The 15,905-nt window shown below is 50.9% G+C and overlaps 1 protein-coding gene across 2 annotated transcripts in view; it reads right to left on the bottom strand.

Moving 5' to 3' along the window:
• The window catches only part of PDIA5 (protein disulfide isomerase family A member 5), a 122,334-nt gene that overhangs the window by 14,180 nt on the left and 92,249 nt on the right, over positions 1 to 15,905 (bottom strand). For both annotated transcript variants that reach the window (XM_064291196.1, XM_064291146.1), the window contains exons 12-14: positions 7,289 to 7,359; positions 6,583 to 6,743; positions 1,922 to 2,052 (exon numbers count right to left, since the gene is read on the bottom strand). In XM_064291196.1, coding sequence (XP_064147266.1) covers positions 1,922 to 2,052; positions 6,583 to 6,743; positions 7,289 to 7,359 — 363 coding nt within the window. The remainder of the gene's footprint in view (positions 1 to 1,921; positions 2,053 to 6,582; positions 6,744 to 7,288; positions 7,360 to 15,905) is intronic.

The following is a 15,905-nucleotide window of genomic DNA, read 5'->3' as shown; positions in this document are numbered from 1 at the left end:
GGAGAAGGTTTCAGGGTTGGGAGTACATTTCGTTACTAACAACTTTTCCCCCAAATTAGCACCTCCACATGGTAGGAATGCCCATTCCACACTCCCTGGGGGTTTGGGAGCCTGTCTGCCCTACAGCCAGGAGGGGCCTTCGTGTCTATCATGAAGGTCCCTCAGCTAGGAATCAGACAAAGAGAAGCTGAGGGGATGCCATGGCTCCGGCTCAGTGGTCTGAGGGCTCTTCCTAGATTTCTAGAGGCAGAGAGGGGCATTTCTGGGGGAAAGCACTTAGGCTGGATGTCTGAAGTCTACCCAGTGGCTAGTGAAGGACTCCGTAGTTTGATAACCAGATTCTCAGTTGCTGCTGAGAAAATTCCATCTCTGAATCATGCCTGTGACAAAAAGAGATAATGTCACCCCAGGCTGGAGGAAGGGCACGGCCACTACCTGGCCAAAAGACCTTGGGCAAGTCACACTATCTCGGAGTCTCAGGCCTCTACCCCTACTCTGCCCAGAGGCAAATTTTAGCTTCTTAGAATCTACTCAGTTTTCAAGGGGATACCCTAAGGACAGAGGTGGGCAGTGAGAGACTCTGGGAGGAAATGAGAGGGAACAAGTACCACCCAAGAAGAAAAGGCAAAAAGAGCGGGACTGGAGGCTGGCGTGATAAATGTGTCAGCTGCCCGAGGGACGAGTCAGTCGGTGGCACTGAGGGGGGCCCAGCAGGTAGCCCCTCCCGATGGTGACTCCAGAAGAGACACTACAGATTACTGACACTCGGAAAGTGTGGGCAGGAGGGGAGCAAACAGGAGGGCTGTCTACAACTCAGTGGGTTTATGACGAGATTGAGCCGCCTGGCCCCTCTGTAGACACAGCTTTTATTATCCTCACTCCATTAAGCTGAGCTGTAACCTGGGGGAGAGAGAGGAGGGCAACGGGAAGAATGGGAAATTCGAAGAACCTTGCCTTTTAAGTATCAATTAACAACTTCAAAACGGGAATACACAAAAACCCGAGGTCACAAACACCAGTGTTAGCAGCCCTTTTACTTCCTCAACTTAAGCTTTGATTAAAATGAGAACCGCACCGGCGCCCGGAGAGAGAACCGCACCGGCGCCCCGAGAGAGAACCACGCCGGCGCCCCGAGAGAGAACCGCACCCGGCGCCCCGAGAGAGAACCGCACCCGGCGCCCCGAGAGAGAACCGCACCCGGCGCCCCGAGAGAGAACCGCACCCGGCGCCCCGAGAGAGAACCGCACCCGGCGCCCCGAGAGAGAACCGCACCCGGCGCCCCGAGAGAGAACCGCACCCGGCGCCCCGAGAGAGAACCGCACCCGGCGCCCCGAGAGAGAACCGCACCCGGCGCCCCGAGAGAGAACCGCACCCGGCGCCCCGAGAGAGAACCGCACCCGGCGCCCCGAGAGAACGGGACTCTGCTTTCACCACAGCTTCAAACGCAGTGGCTTCAGGGCCACTTGGGAAGGTCAGGGAGAGGGGGCTGGGGTGGGCATGATGGGGGACAGTGGAAGTCTGGGCATCAGCAGATTCCCAGCCCCTCAGATCTGCAGTTCTGAAGGGAAGGCTGTGCCTTGAGGAGAGGGAAGAAGCTGAGGGGAGGGAAGGAAGTGGCCTGGTGGGCGCGAGGCAGCCCGAAGAACCCAAGGACCTGAGGAGATGGACAAAGCCTTCCCGAAAATGAGGGAGAGTAATTTCCTCCTCTCCTGAGAGGACCGACAAAGGGAGACTCTAGGCGTTTAAGGACCTCTCAAGCCTAGAAAGGTATCGGCGGAGTCTCGCTCCCAGCAGAGAGGATCCAAAGAACCTGCAGGTTCTGTGACTGAAGTGGTGGCTGCCTGGCGCCGCAGGGGATTCTGGGTTCAGTCTGGCCGACCCCTCTGGCTCTTCCCTCGATGAGCACTTCCAAGCTACTTACAAGGCGCATAGAACATGACCAAGGTGTGCTTCTTCTTCTTCAGGGTCTCCCGGAAGTTGTCCCCGACCAGATGCAACACACTCGTCTGCTGCTCTTCCCAGGTGGGCTCTGGGGGTGGGGGAGCCTCGGGGCTGCAGGAAGCCAGGGGTGGAGGGGAAACAGTCATGAGGAAAGGCCCCTGGGCTGTAAGCATACCCACCTGTACGCCCCACCCCCCCGGGGACACACTCACAAAGAAATCAATTGGTTGGTCTTAAAAATTCATCTTAAAACCTGGTTAAAACATGAACAAATCTGCACCATCAGAAAAGATGTTCTGAGTCCCTCTGGCCTATTAAGGAGCCCTTTTGTGAAGATGTGGAAGATACACTTCAGGGCAGGGCAGCCTTTCTACCCCCATCACGTCCTTCTTGCCAAAGGTAGGTCCTTCTCCATGTTCGGGGCTCCTCCCCACCCTCCCGCCTCCTCTGGTGCCCTAAAGGACTCTCCATTATCTTCTGCTCCTGGGCCTTCGTCTGGTGAAGGGAGCACGAGCCAAGGAGTGAGGTAAGCCTGGGTGCGAATCCAGGTTACTTATCAGCTCTGTGACCTTATGTAAGTTACTAAACCCCCCTGAGCCTCCATTCTCTTTCTGTTAAGTGAGGACAATGGTAACTACTTCCTGGGATCCCTATGAAGGTCAGAGACGGTGCATGTAAAGCACCTAATGTTTACTGAGCACCTATATGCTCTAATAAATGACAAGTGTCCAGAACACTTGGGTGATTTTTCAGTGTCTTCCTGTCTACTGGATCCCCCCAACTCTGCCTCACACAAGTACAGATCTCCAGGGTCTTTTAGAAGCCTTGGCGTGCCCTTGCTGCCCTCTCTACAACCTAACTTCTTTCTCTCTTTCCTTTCTCCAAGAAGTGTCTCTGGGGAGTGGTCAGCTCCCAGTGCGACCTCGGCCTCCCCCTGCCCCAGCTGGTTCTAATCAAGTGCAGCAGGGGGCCACCCGATACCCTCACCTTTTGAAAGCACCCTCTGCCGAGCCCCTACAGCATCCCATCTTTCCCTGCACCTTTCTGATGGAGCTCTCTCTTTTCCCAGCTCTGTCTCCAGCCACTGAACCCTCTAATGATCTCATCCATCTGCATGGCTTAAATGATCCCCATGGGTGTGCATGGCTACAGCCAGACCTCTTACCCATGTCCCTACTTCCAGGTGTTCTTCAGGTATTTCCACCTGGAGGTCCCACTGTCGCCTTTAACCCAGTATGACTTAGAACATACCCCTAGCCCCAAGCCCCCCATCAGCTTTCCAACCGAACTTCTTTATTTTAGCTAACAGCACAACTGCTCCTGTGACCAGGATGGGACCCTCCCAGCCATCCTGTCTTCTTCTCTTTTCTTTGTCCCCTCTGGCCCCTGTCATTAAGCCCTGGATCCATGGTTGACACCATCTACTGACCTTTCTGCCCCACCCCCACCCCCGAATCCTGCCTCCCCAGGCTAGCCTGCTGGCGGGGGCACATCTCAGTCGCCCACAGCTCAGCCACCTGTGTACATGCCGGAAACACCTCAGCCTCAACCACTGCCGTCTGCTCGTCCTGCTTCTGGGTAGCAAGACTCAACTCCCTGTCTCAGGAGTCTGCTGCTCATGCTCCAAAGGGGAAATGGAAGGATTCCTTTCAAATGCTGGAAGAGCCACTACTTGTCTCTGCACAAGGCCCTTAACCTCTCTGAGCCTAAGTTTCCTCATCGATGAAATGAGAATAAAAAGCTGTCTTCATTAGCACCTAAGAATGAAATGGGGCGACATATATAGAAGCGATCTGCAAGGCTGCTTGCTTGCATTGCTGGTTTCAGTGAAAGGCCCAGATGACGAGTAGAATCAATATTAAAAATAGCTTCCCTTCTTTGAGTATCTCTACACCATGACCTGTGCTAAGCGCTTCTCACATATTGCCTAATTGTCTAGATAAGTCTATGAGAAAAGTATTATCGTCTCCATTTTACAGATGGGAAACTGAGGCTTAGCGGTATTAAGTAAATGGCTCGAGGTTATGACGCGAGTGCAGGCCTCTCAGACTCCAAACTCCGAGCTCATAACTCTAGTGCTGTTCAGCCTCTCAACAGCAGCAGCCATGCACAGGAAGGGCAGAGACCCCTGCACTCACGATTTATGGCCAGGTGGTCTCTGGAGCACTGATGAGCAGTGCTTGACACTCCCAATTCCCTCTGCTCTCCAGCCACAAACCCAACCACCGGACCTTGTCTAGCCCCCGGTCAGCCCTGCTCAGTTCCTCCCAGTGAACCAGCCCTGGCACCAGAGTGAGGCTGAACAGGTAGGTGTGAGGATGCAACCTACTTCAGACTCCAAAAGAATGAGGGATGAAGGAGCGTCCCATCCCTCTCGGAGGTGAATCACCACCCCTCTCTGGTCCTGAGACAAAGGCCTGGCTACTCGCAGAATCCTCCCCCGTGGGACAAGCAGGACAAAGTGAGAGAAACTGAGAATAGCCCCTTATTGTCTCACTCACCTCTTGCCAGAGGCCTCTCCTGAGCCCAGTGGGAACTTTGCTCTCGTCCTATAAGCAGGTGTTTCTCAAAACACCATGGATGAGGGCCATTCAGACCCCCCTGAATCAAGGCTTCAGAGGCAGGAGCCCTGGAATCTGCATCTTAAATAAGCACCTCTCACCTGGCCATGCTCACGTATATCCAAGTCTGAGGACCAACGTCCCAACTAAGTACCTCAGTCTAGACGGCCCTGTTTTGCGTGGGTCTTGCATTAATTTGTGACTCAAGTCCTGGCCCACACAGGCATCATTACGCCATGTGCCAGGGACTTCTGCAAAGGCTGGGACATGTCTTCTTTTACTTTATATTGCCCTGGTGCTAAAATGAGGAAATAGCCCTGAATATTCAAGTTATGGGGGAGTGTGCACATCTGTATGTGTGTGTGTGTGTGTGTGTGTGTGTGTGTGTGTGGTGCGGGGAGGGGAAGGTGGGCAGGAAGGAAGCAGCTCAGCTGCACCCTGATAATTTCTGCTGCTTAAGCACACAGCCTGGGCTTTCTCCGTTTCCCAGGGCACCTGTGCAATGGGCCCGGTTACTCTCCTCATACCTGTTGCCGTCAGTCATTTCTGACTCACAGAGACCCTAGGACAGAGTAGAACTGCCCCATAAGTGTAATGGATTGAATCGTGTCCCCCAAAAATATGTGTCAACTTGGTTAGGTCATGTGGGGTTGTCTTCCATTTTGTGATTTTCCTTTGTATTATAAATCATAATCTCTGCCTGTGGTTAAAGAGGATTAGGGTGGGATGTAACACCTTGCTCAGGCCACATCCCTGGTCCATTGTAAAAGGATTTTCCCTAGGGGGTGGCCTGCACCACCTTTTATCTCTCAAGAGATAAAAGGGAACGGAAGCAAGCAGAGTTGGGGACCTCATACCACCAAGAAAGCAGCACCAGGAGCAGAGCATGTCCTTTGGACATGGGGTCCCTGCGCCCGAGAAGCTCCTTGACCAGGGGAAGATTGAGGACAAGGACCTTCCTCCAGAGCCGACAGAGAAAGCCTTCCCTTGGAGCTGACACCCTGAATTTGGACTTGTAACCTACTAGACTGTGAGAAAATAAATTTCTCTTCGTTAAAGCCCTTCATCTGTGGTATTTCTGTTATGGCAGCACTAGATGACTAAGACAATAAGGTCCCCAAGGCTGTAATCTTTATGGAAGCAGACTGTCATATCTTTCTCCCAAGGAGCAGCTGGTAGTTTCAAACAGCCAACTTTTTGGTTAGCAGCTAAGCGCTTTAATCACTGTGCCACCAGGGCTTCAACTCTCCTCACAGGAAGGGAAATGCTAAGAACTGTAGGCTCCAAAGTACCAGAGTGAGGAGAGGGCCCCACTCAGGGCTTCTGGACTCACAGGCTTTATTCTCAATGCCTAGACTCTGCAGCCTGCACTGTCGCCACCGTGGAAGACCCAGTCAGCCACCGGAAAATCTGGGGAGCAATGAGTCCAGTTCTGGGCTTGAAGAGCTGTCTGTTTCCTTCATGTTTTCAAAAGGGATGGAATAAAATGCAGATGATGAAACTTGAGGCTGAGGGAGATTAGGAAACGGGGTCCTCCAGAGAAAAGAAACACATGGCTTACAGGAGTTTACGGGACCTCATCATTGACCTGCTGGGTTAGGACACGGTACTAGCACGGCAGGGGACCTGCTGGGTTAGGACTTGGTACCAGGACACCAGAGGACATGCTGGGTTAGGACATGATACTAGCACAGCAGGGGACCTGCTGGGTTAGAACATGGTACCAGGACACCAGAGGGCCTGCTAGGTTAGGACACAGTACCAGCACATCAGAGGGCCTGCTAGGTTAGGACATGGTACCAGGACACCAGAGGACATGCTGGGTTAGGACATGATACTAGCACAGCAGGGGACCTGCTGGGTTAGAACATGGTACCAGGACACCAGAGGACATGCTGGGTTAGGACATGGTACCAGCATAGCAGAAATGGCATTAGGATTTTGGGAACCAAATCTGTCTCTGTTTCTGTAGGCCCTGAGCCAAGAACCATGGACCAGAAGGTGTACTTCCTCTCCCCCTGGTGTCCCCAGTGGCTGCCAGCCAGCAGTCGAGATGTGCTCTTGAGACAGTGAGACTTACTTTTGCATCCATTCAATAAAATTCTTCTTTGTTCTGAGCACGGGCACTGCATATTTTTCTCCATTCTTAAAATACTTCAGTGTAGGAAACTCGGAGATATGGAATCTTTCTGCCAGGGCCTTGTTGACGGTGGCATCGACAGCTGCAAGGACACCAGAGCTCTGGGATGGGGGAAAGGCCAACCATGCATTACAGCCTCAGACGCAGTGCTGGAGAACAGAGACGCCCAGACGCCAGCCCCCACACCTGCCCTGGACCCGTAGGAATGTGACTGAGGTGGCAGCTGGTCCCCCCAGTTCATGTATCAGGGAATCGATGAGCATTGCCATGCCCATCATTGCTCATCTAGGGGCTGAGATAAGGCTTTTAAATCTGCCCCACCAACCATGTGGGGTACCCTGGGGCCTGTTCCCAACAGTCACGGTCCTAGAAAAAAGGGCATATCATGGGGCCGAACTCCAGAGCTGTGTCCTGGTAGAGGCCATCTGGACGGGAATAAGGATGTGGCCCTGTAGCTTTCCTGCTGCTTTCTGTCCCTAGTTGGGATCTACCCATCTGACCAAGTGGACACACAAGCACCACAGACCTCCAGGGACTGGAGGAGCTGCTGCAGGGCTCGCGGGGCAAAGTTGTTTCAATGATTCCACGTATCACTGATTGCTTAATAAAAACGGGGCTGGGAGGTGGGTAAGGAAAGGAAGCGTACGTCTGCTTCTCCATGGAGGACTTCCGCTGCATTCTCGAACTCCGGCTTCATTTTCTTACAGTGTCCACACCCTGTGGGAAGAAATCAAGAAGTCATCCCCATAGCACGGGAGCTCCAGTGGTACCCACCAGCCTCCTCTGTACTACAGCTTGGCCCCACTCCTATACACCGGGGTGTTTGGCAGAAAATGAGGAGCACCAGAGCCGAGCAAAGGAATCTGGTACCTAATCCACTGGCGGTGGGAGGGCAAGAGGCAAAGATGAAACAACGTATGTAAACAATACTGGCAACATGCACAAAGCCCGGTGTGCCAAGCACTGTCTAAACAGCCCCACACCAGTCCTACAAAGTAGGAACTCCCCATTTTATAGATGAGAAAACTGAGGCACAGAAAGGGTGACTGACTTGCCCAATGGTGCATACACAGCCACATGTCACAGAGCGGGGATGAAAACCTAAGCAACCTGGCTGGAGGCCACGGTCTGTGTTACCCAGCCTGTGCTGAGTAGATGAACAATAACGTAGCCGCTACCACCATTATCATTTTTTCAGGACACAAGGGAGTCCGTCTGGGGCTTTGAACTGGGAAAAAGAATTCATGGAAGCGACAGTTATGGGAGGTGTGGGGAAGTAAGTTCCAGTGGCTTCTAAGTGAGAGAGGACATGATATAACAGGCACGGGACTTGTCATTTCCAAACGAATGGCAGTGTCCTTGGGTAGACATGGCTCTGCTCTTTTCTTACAATGACGTGAATGCAGTAAGCTACCCCAAATATTATAGTTTATATATTGAAAAGAAAAACAGCACTTTGTGTAGATGTCATCAGAAGATGTGAAAACTGTTTTCACTTTAATAAAAAGAGCATGTCCCAACTTCTGATGTTCTACGGGCTGTGAAGTGAGAACTGCAGGTGCTCGGCTGGAGACGGCTCTACAGGTGAGCCTGGCTTGGAGGCCACGCGTGAGCCAGCTGAGCAACGATGGACCGGACTGACTAGGTCTTCTTGGGGAGGGTGATAAAGTGTGGGAGCAGTTTCCCTGCAAGTCTGAGTACCCCTCAATTCTACCACTGATTGTTAGAGAAAAGAAAGAAGACAGTCATATACTGGCATTATCAGAAGAGACCTCCCACCCACTCCAGAAGCCATCTGAGCCCTAAAAGTGGCTTCCCTGCCTCCGTCTGAGCACTTGGATGGGACGAAAGGTCCCTATCTCCTCCAGCGTTGTTCCTACAGAGCTCAGCTCCAGGTGGCCCCGAGACATGAACATATCTCTCCATTCCATTCCTGCCTGTCCCTGGTTCCTCAGTCCACTCTCACCTTGTCTTTCCCAGGGAACAAGGGGTCCCAGAGCTGCTACCCTCCCACTCACTGATAACAGAAAATGTCAAATATACAACCATCAGGGCCTAACTGATGACAGCGTGTCCAGGCCAGTGTTGCCAAATCCCCCCTCTGCACAAGGCAGTTGTGGGGGAGAGGGGTCATGAGATGACTCGGTCAAGGAAACTCACACAGATGGAATCCAGCCAGGGAGAGGCCACAATTCTTAGCTGTACCAGAATGCTGATTCTTCTGAAACAGACCCAAGGAAGTGGGACGCCTCTGGCCCTCAACTCAGAGGCTCCACGATGCTGAATGGGCAGGAGAAACTGCTGAGCATGGAGGCTTCTAGAAAAATCAATCAGGCAGGCTGCAGCACCTGCTACACCAGGCGCTCCTACTCCTGCTGGGTTACAACGCAGAATGGTGAGAAAAGGTCTCAGCCCCTGGCATCTTCCAGCCTAAAGACTGACAGGACCATGGGCACACATGATGCCTTTGAGAGATGAACCACAGAGAGGGCACTGTCCTTGGGACAGCTGGTGGCCCCATCCCTCTGTCCTTGCTGCACACTGTTCACCTGTCACAGCACTCATCACAGCACGTGCCAGACTACGAATGCCTAAAGGCAGAGCCTGGGGAGTTTTCTACCTCGCACCTCCACGTGAAGCAAAAGAGACTGCCACATAAGAGATAAACAGTAGTGTGTATTGAAGAATACTGAATATACTATGAGCAAATCTATCTTGGAAGAAGTACAGCTAGGATGCTCCTTAGATGCGAGGATGGTGGGACTTCGCCTCATTTACTTTGGACATGTTTTCAGGAGGGATCAGTCCCTGAAGAAGGACATGATGTTTGGTAAAGTACAGGGTCAGTAAAAAAGAGAAAGACCCTCAAGGAAATGGACTGACACAGTGTCTGCAACAATAGGCTCAACACAGCAACGACCGTGAGGACGGCACCGGACTGGACACTATTTTGTTCTATTGTACATAGGGTCGCTGTGAGTTGGGACCAACGTGATGGCACCTAACAACAGTAAATATTTATTGGTCAACAGTGAAAAGAGCAAACCTAACTAAATAATAAGTGGAAAACAACTAGGGCATCAGGGGTTTGAGAAGACTTCCCGGAGGAAGCAAGTGAAAGGATGGCAAATTGATAAGAGACCAGGAACAGAACCCACAGCAAGGATGGGGAGGGCAGCCACAGAGGAAGGCCCATCTGGGCTCCCATTCAGGAAGGTGGCATTCTGCTGCCAAGGCCTGAGGAGGGCACATCACCCCAAGTAAGGGTTTCTAGAGACTGACCTGGAACCGCTAAGCTCCCGGCCCCACCTGGGGCTGCCCCTTCCCGACAACCAGGCTAGGAGAGAGCAGCCTGGCTCTGCCTGGCCCCAGTCTCCACAGCAAAGTTCTTAACCCCCCTGGAGTCAGACGTCTTTGAAGTCATAATTAAAGTATAAGCCCTTCTTCCAAAACAACGCACAGTGTTACACATGACTTCAGAGGTTTCCTGGTCTGATGGGAGCCCACTCAGGGCCCCCTGCGGACTGTAGAGATATAGAGGTCATCGTTATTTCGAAATACAAGAACATTATTTTCCAGAAACACACGCTCAGCACTGTTATAACCCATCTGTCACTTTCTAAACCATCGGGTTACCAAAGGGTTTTTTGTTTTGGTAAGTTGGTTGTTTGGAACTGAAAATGTATTTTCCCCACAGATTACATATAGATTCCCAGGACTGGCCACAAAAGCCTATTTAACAGAATGTACCTGAAGTCTGTCAGGCATGGAAGTGCCTTTTCTACTTCCGTGAACCTGTGTGAAAAAGAAGCAGCTTGCAATCCAGCTCAGGATGCCAAGGTGGCATCTCTTTGCCAAGCAGCAGCTGCCCAGCAACAGAAAGAAGAGGAACGAGAATTCGTGAGGAGACAGGGGAGCTGCTCTTGGTCAGCTCAGGGCAGGATTCTGGACATTTCCGGGGTCACTGACACTCTTGAGAACTTACTGAAAGCTTCTCCTCCCCTTTCCTGTACTGATGTATACATACCCCAGATCTACTCCAGGGGGATCCCAGACGCCCAGGTTCACAGACCCCCGGTTAAGAGGCCAAGACAGGGGAGAGTTGTCCCAACGGGTATCCAGAGTCAGTACCCTTCTACTCCGATCCACATACCAAAAACAAATGGAATATTCTGGAAAAGGCTCTGACATAACATGAAATATACTGAGACCTTTTGGGGGAGAAGGATTCTTACTAAAATAAAAAGGAGTTAATCTTTGGGGTTTCCTGGCAGGACAAAAAAGTTCTATAACTCTTAAAGGAACACCCCCCTAGGTTGACAGCTCCTTGCACCCTGCCCCCGATGACCACCCCCTTCTCCCGTTCCCAAGTTGACGTCCCCCTGACTGGGGTGGAGTAAGAAAGCCCACCCTGCATGAAGAGACTTTGAGAAAAGGGAGCTTGGAGGCACTCCTGCTGGTGGTAGATCTGTCACCCAAGAGTTGAGTGGGCCTGAAGAGGAGTGGGTGGTCCCTACAAAGCCCTCACCTGTCAACTGCCCCAAGATAGGCCCGCTCAGCCCAGCAGTGCACAATGGAGACACCTGGGCAGGCCATGGGAGATATTTCCTGACCATCCTTTCCCCTAGCACAACAGAACAGTGCTGTCAGGCCAGCTGCTGTCACAGCATGTGGTCAGGGAGAACAGTGGGGCTGGAGCAGGGGTGGAGGTGGAAGACAAAGAAAAACCATTGCCATTTATGGAAAATTGCTATTTCTTTCCAAAATGTCCCAATGTGGCGAGATCTCTGAAGATGAAAGAATTCACCGTGCACTGGTAGAGAGGTTTTCCCTAAAACTTTTATCAGGTTCTGGCCCTTTGAGGCCACTGCCCCTCCGGAGGCAAACAGGTTCCATATTACCTGCCAGCTCCTGTCAGTGGTGGGCGAGAGGTAGGTTCTGAGACTGAGAACTGGCTTACTGGGAAGAAGGACCATGAACCCCTGATGTCTGCCATGGATGTGGGACCAGCAGTGGAGTGTCTGCCAGGAAAACATCCAGGTTCTTTAGCGGGCCCTCAGGCTTTCTCTCCTGAACGTCCAGCCTCATCTTCAGTACCCTCCCAAATAATAAAAGTGCTGACATCTGCACTGGGTGTGCACAACCTGTACATCAGCATCCCTGCAAGACACACACAACAGAACTCACTAGGTCCATTTTACAGACCCGGAAATTGTGGCTCTGGGAGATGAAGTGACCAATCCAGGACCCCAGGGCCTCCGTGAACACAGAGATGGGATTAGAAGGTGGATCTTCTGGCCTGGAGCTCCTGCCACAGTGTTCACACAAGCCCACCTTTCCCATCAAGTTTTTCTGTCCTTGTGGTGGTTAAGATTGTGTGTCAACTTAGCTGGGCCATGATTCTCAGTGTTTTGGCAGCTGTATAATGTTGTGATCGCTTCCCTGTGGAAATCTGATATGTGATTGCCCCCATGATGGAGTCTGCTGAGTGGTACCACTGGGGACGGGGCCTGTGGCAGTTCACCACCCCTTCAGCCTTCATTTCTCCACCTTCTACTGCCTACTTCCTTCCTGCTTGCCTTGCCAAGGTTGTTGGCTTGTTCTGGATCCAGCAGCTGCCTCTCGTCTGACGTCCGGTTCTTGGGACTTGAGCTAGCAGCTTACCTGCCCATCTTGGGATTCGTCAATCTTCACAGCCTGTGAGCAAGAGTCCTGCTCCCCGACCTACTGATCTCGGGTTCGCCAGCGCCTGCAGGTACGTGAATCAGGAGCAACTTTGTGGTCTTGCCTGCCGACCTTGGGATTCCTCGACCTTCACAGCCTGCGAGCGGGAGCTCTGCTGTCCAACCTGTTGATCTTGGGTTCACAAGCTTCTGCGGCTCTGTGAACTGGGAAAGGCCTCTCTCTATCCTGATTCACAGACTCGGGACGTTTTAACCTCTACAATCTTGGGCGCTGCTTCCTTAATATAAATCTCTCTCTATATATATTTATATGCTTTACTGGTTTTGCTTTTCTAGAGAACCCAGCTTAAGATAGTCCCCTAATATCTACCCCTGGCCATTATACCCTCCCTGCCCTGATCGACAAGGCCCCTCCTCATAGAGCACCCACCTGTAGTCAAACTTCCACGATCCCACCCAAGTTCCAGTCCCTGACCTGAGTCTTCCCAGTTCACTCCAGTTCCCATTGAAAGATTGATTTCTCTTCTAATCACAAAATACTTATTCATATATGTCTTAGGCTCGAGTTTTCTCCTGACTCACATAGCTGCAGGGGCTGATGAATCCAAGACTGGCAGGTCAGACAGCAGGCCGCTAGCTTGCAGGCTACAGAGGCTGACGAATCCAAGATCAGCAGGTGAGACAGCAGACTGCTGGCTCACAGGCTGCGGAAGCTGATGAACCCAAGATCAGTAGGAAAGAAAACAGCTGCTGGCTCAGAGGCTGCAGAGGCTAACAAATCCCAAGGTCTGGAGGCAATATGATAGGCAGCTGGCTCCAGTCCCAAGAACCAGAGATCAGATGACAATGAGCCAGGTGCAGGATCCAGAGCAAGCAAGTGAGCTTTGCCAGAACGTCCATATATATATATATATTGGATGCAGGCCACACCCCTGAAGAAACTCCCCTTACAACTGATTGGCTGATCACAACAGATCACATCATGGAGGAAGACTACATCATTACAAACTGCCAAACCACTGAGAATCACAGCCCTGCCAAGGTGACACACGACCTTCACCATCACAATATATTTCTATGGCAGTTAATTTTGTGTTGCCTTGTGACTGTTATATTGCTGTCTCCTGATATTTAGGAGCAGCCAGGACAATCTTTTCAAAACATAAATCAGATCAAATTCCCCGACTTGAAACTTTCCAATGGCTTCCCATCACAGGTTGGTTAAAATCCAAGCTCCTTACCATGGTCACAAAACCCACACAATCTCCTGTCCTCTACACTGCAGCCACTGGCCCTCTCTGTTCTCCTATCCCACCAAGTTCATTCCTACTGCAGAGTCCTTGAACGTGCTATTGCCTCTGCCTGGAACACGTGCTTCTCCCAGAGCTTTGTGTGGCTCACCCCTTTACATCATTCAAGCTTCAGCTCAGATTTCACATCTACAGAGACCTTCCCTAGCCACCTAACCCAAAGACCCTCATCAGTCATGCTCTCTTCCAGTAACCTGTTTTATTCTCTTACTTGTACTCAAACTAGCAGAAGTAATCTGCTTACTTGTTCTGCACCTGTCCCCCCAGCTGGAATGTAAGTTGCACAAGGGTAGGGCCTTAGTTGTCTTGCTCACCACATATCCCTGGTACCTAGGATGGTGCTCCAGAGGCTCTCTGAATGAATTAACCTCATGGCTGTATTGTGTAGGTTTACGCCAGCACACAAGATACCACTGGACTAAATTCTTTACAGGCAAGGATCATGTCTTACACAAATAGTTGCTAATTGGACTAAACACCCCTATTTTGTATAACCAGCAGCCAAGCCAGTGACTGTACCGGTGTTCCCCCTCCCCCGCCATTTATACCCTTCCCTGTTCTTTCCTATGTCTGGGAAACTTCTTCAAAAATCTCCAACAGCTCTATCCCTCCTGTTCTAAAGTTTCCCATACATACCCTAGAGCTCTCTTGGTATCATTAATGTTTTCAAGTCTAGCATCAATTCCCTCTGGCCCGTGAGCAAGACTCTGAGGCTAAACAATAAGCTTCTGTAAACAGTGTTTATGATGAGGAAACCTGCCAGCCCGAGGGGAAGAAAAGGTCTGGCTGCATGAATGTCTCCGTCCTTGGGCCCCGTCTGTGCTGGGAAGCCGTGGGTGGTGGACGGTGCCCGTCTTGACTGCAGCCCACCATTGTGGGCCTGGCCTCCCATGGGGCTGCAGGATAGCCTGAGGTGGAGGGCTCTGCATGGGAAGCAGGATGCCAGGGAGCTGGGTTTTAGAGTCCTGATTGTGATTTGATAGGCCATTAAGTTTTATAGGCAAATTTCCTTGTTGGGGTTTTTATCATCTGTGTAAGTGCACTTACGCTTATTTTCACGACCTGGAGCCCAGCCTGTACATCAGCTCCTCCATCATACTCTCTTCTGGCTGTGGGAATGCTGGTCTCCCATTGACCCCAAGCCCTCGGATTCCTCTGGGCTCCATTACATTCAATTATCCAAAACCAAAACCACTGCCGTTGAGTTGATTTCGACTCACAGTGACCCTACAGGACAGAGTAGAACTGCCCCATAGGGTTTCCAAGGCTATAATTTTTACAAAAGCAGACTGCCACATCTTTCTCCCATTACATTCAATTAGACTTCTGCTTTTCTGTAGGCTGGCTATGGGTGCTTTTCTGGGACCCTGGTGGTGCAACGGTTAAGTGTTTGGCTGCTAATCAAAGGGTCGGCAGTTCAAATCCACCAGCCGCTCCTTGGAAACCCTATGGGGCAGTTCTACTCTGTCCTATAGGGTGGCTATGAGTCAGAATCGACTCAATGGCAATGAGTTACACACACCAAAGAGTCCCCGGGTGATGTAAAAGGGCTGGACTACTAAACAAAAGGTTTGGACCCACCCAGAGGTACACTGAAAGAAAGGCCTGGCGATCTACTTCCAAAAGGTCACAGCCTTGAAAACCCTGCGGAGTGCAGTTCTACTCTGCACACATGGGGTCACCATGAGTGGGAATCAACTCGATGGCAACTGGCTCGTTTTTTTATACAGACGAGAGCTGTCATGGAGACACTCACACACTGATGGGTGCCCCTATCCAGCACACAGCCCTTTCTTGTGCAAAGACAGAGATGTCTGGTCCTTTATGTCAATATATAGTGTATATAACCAGCTTTTAAAATTTTATTTCCAGGCTTCTAGCCTAAGGAAAGAATCTGACATGTGGCCAATATTTATGCATAAAAGTGTTCGCTGCAGCATGATTTACCGTGGGGAAATATGGTAAACAACATAAACCTTCAACATGATGGAGCTGGTTAAGTAATTTATGGCACCATCATACAATTCAACATTATGTGACCACAAAAAGCCTTTACAAAGCACTTTTAATAACATAAGAAAATACCTGCAAGATAATGTTAAAGGAAAAAAGGTAGGAAAAAAAAAGACTCAAAGAAATAAAATTCAAATCCCTTCCTCCCACTGGCACACCAAACAAATGAAAAAATCCAGATGAATTAAAGAACTAAATGAAAAAAAAAAAAAAAGGTACAGGAAAATATCAGGCACCATTTTGATATCCTTGGGAT

Source organism: Loxodonta africana, chromosome 1 (genome assembly GCF_030014295.1).
Source record: "Loxodonta africana isolate mLoxAfr1 chromosome 1, mLoxAfr1.hap2, whole genome shotgun sequence".
Lineage (NCBI taxonomy): Eukaryota > Metazoa > Chordata > Mammalia > Proboscidea > Elephantidae > Loxodonta > Loxodonta africana.
This window is presented reverse-complemented; position numbering and strand designations above follow the sequence as displayed.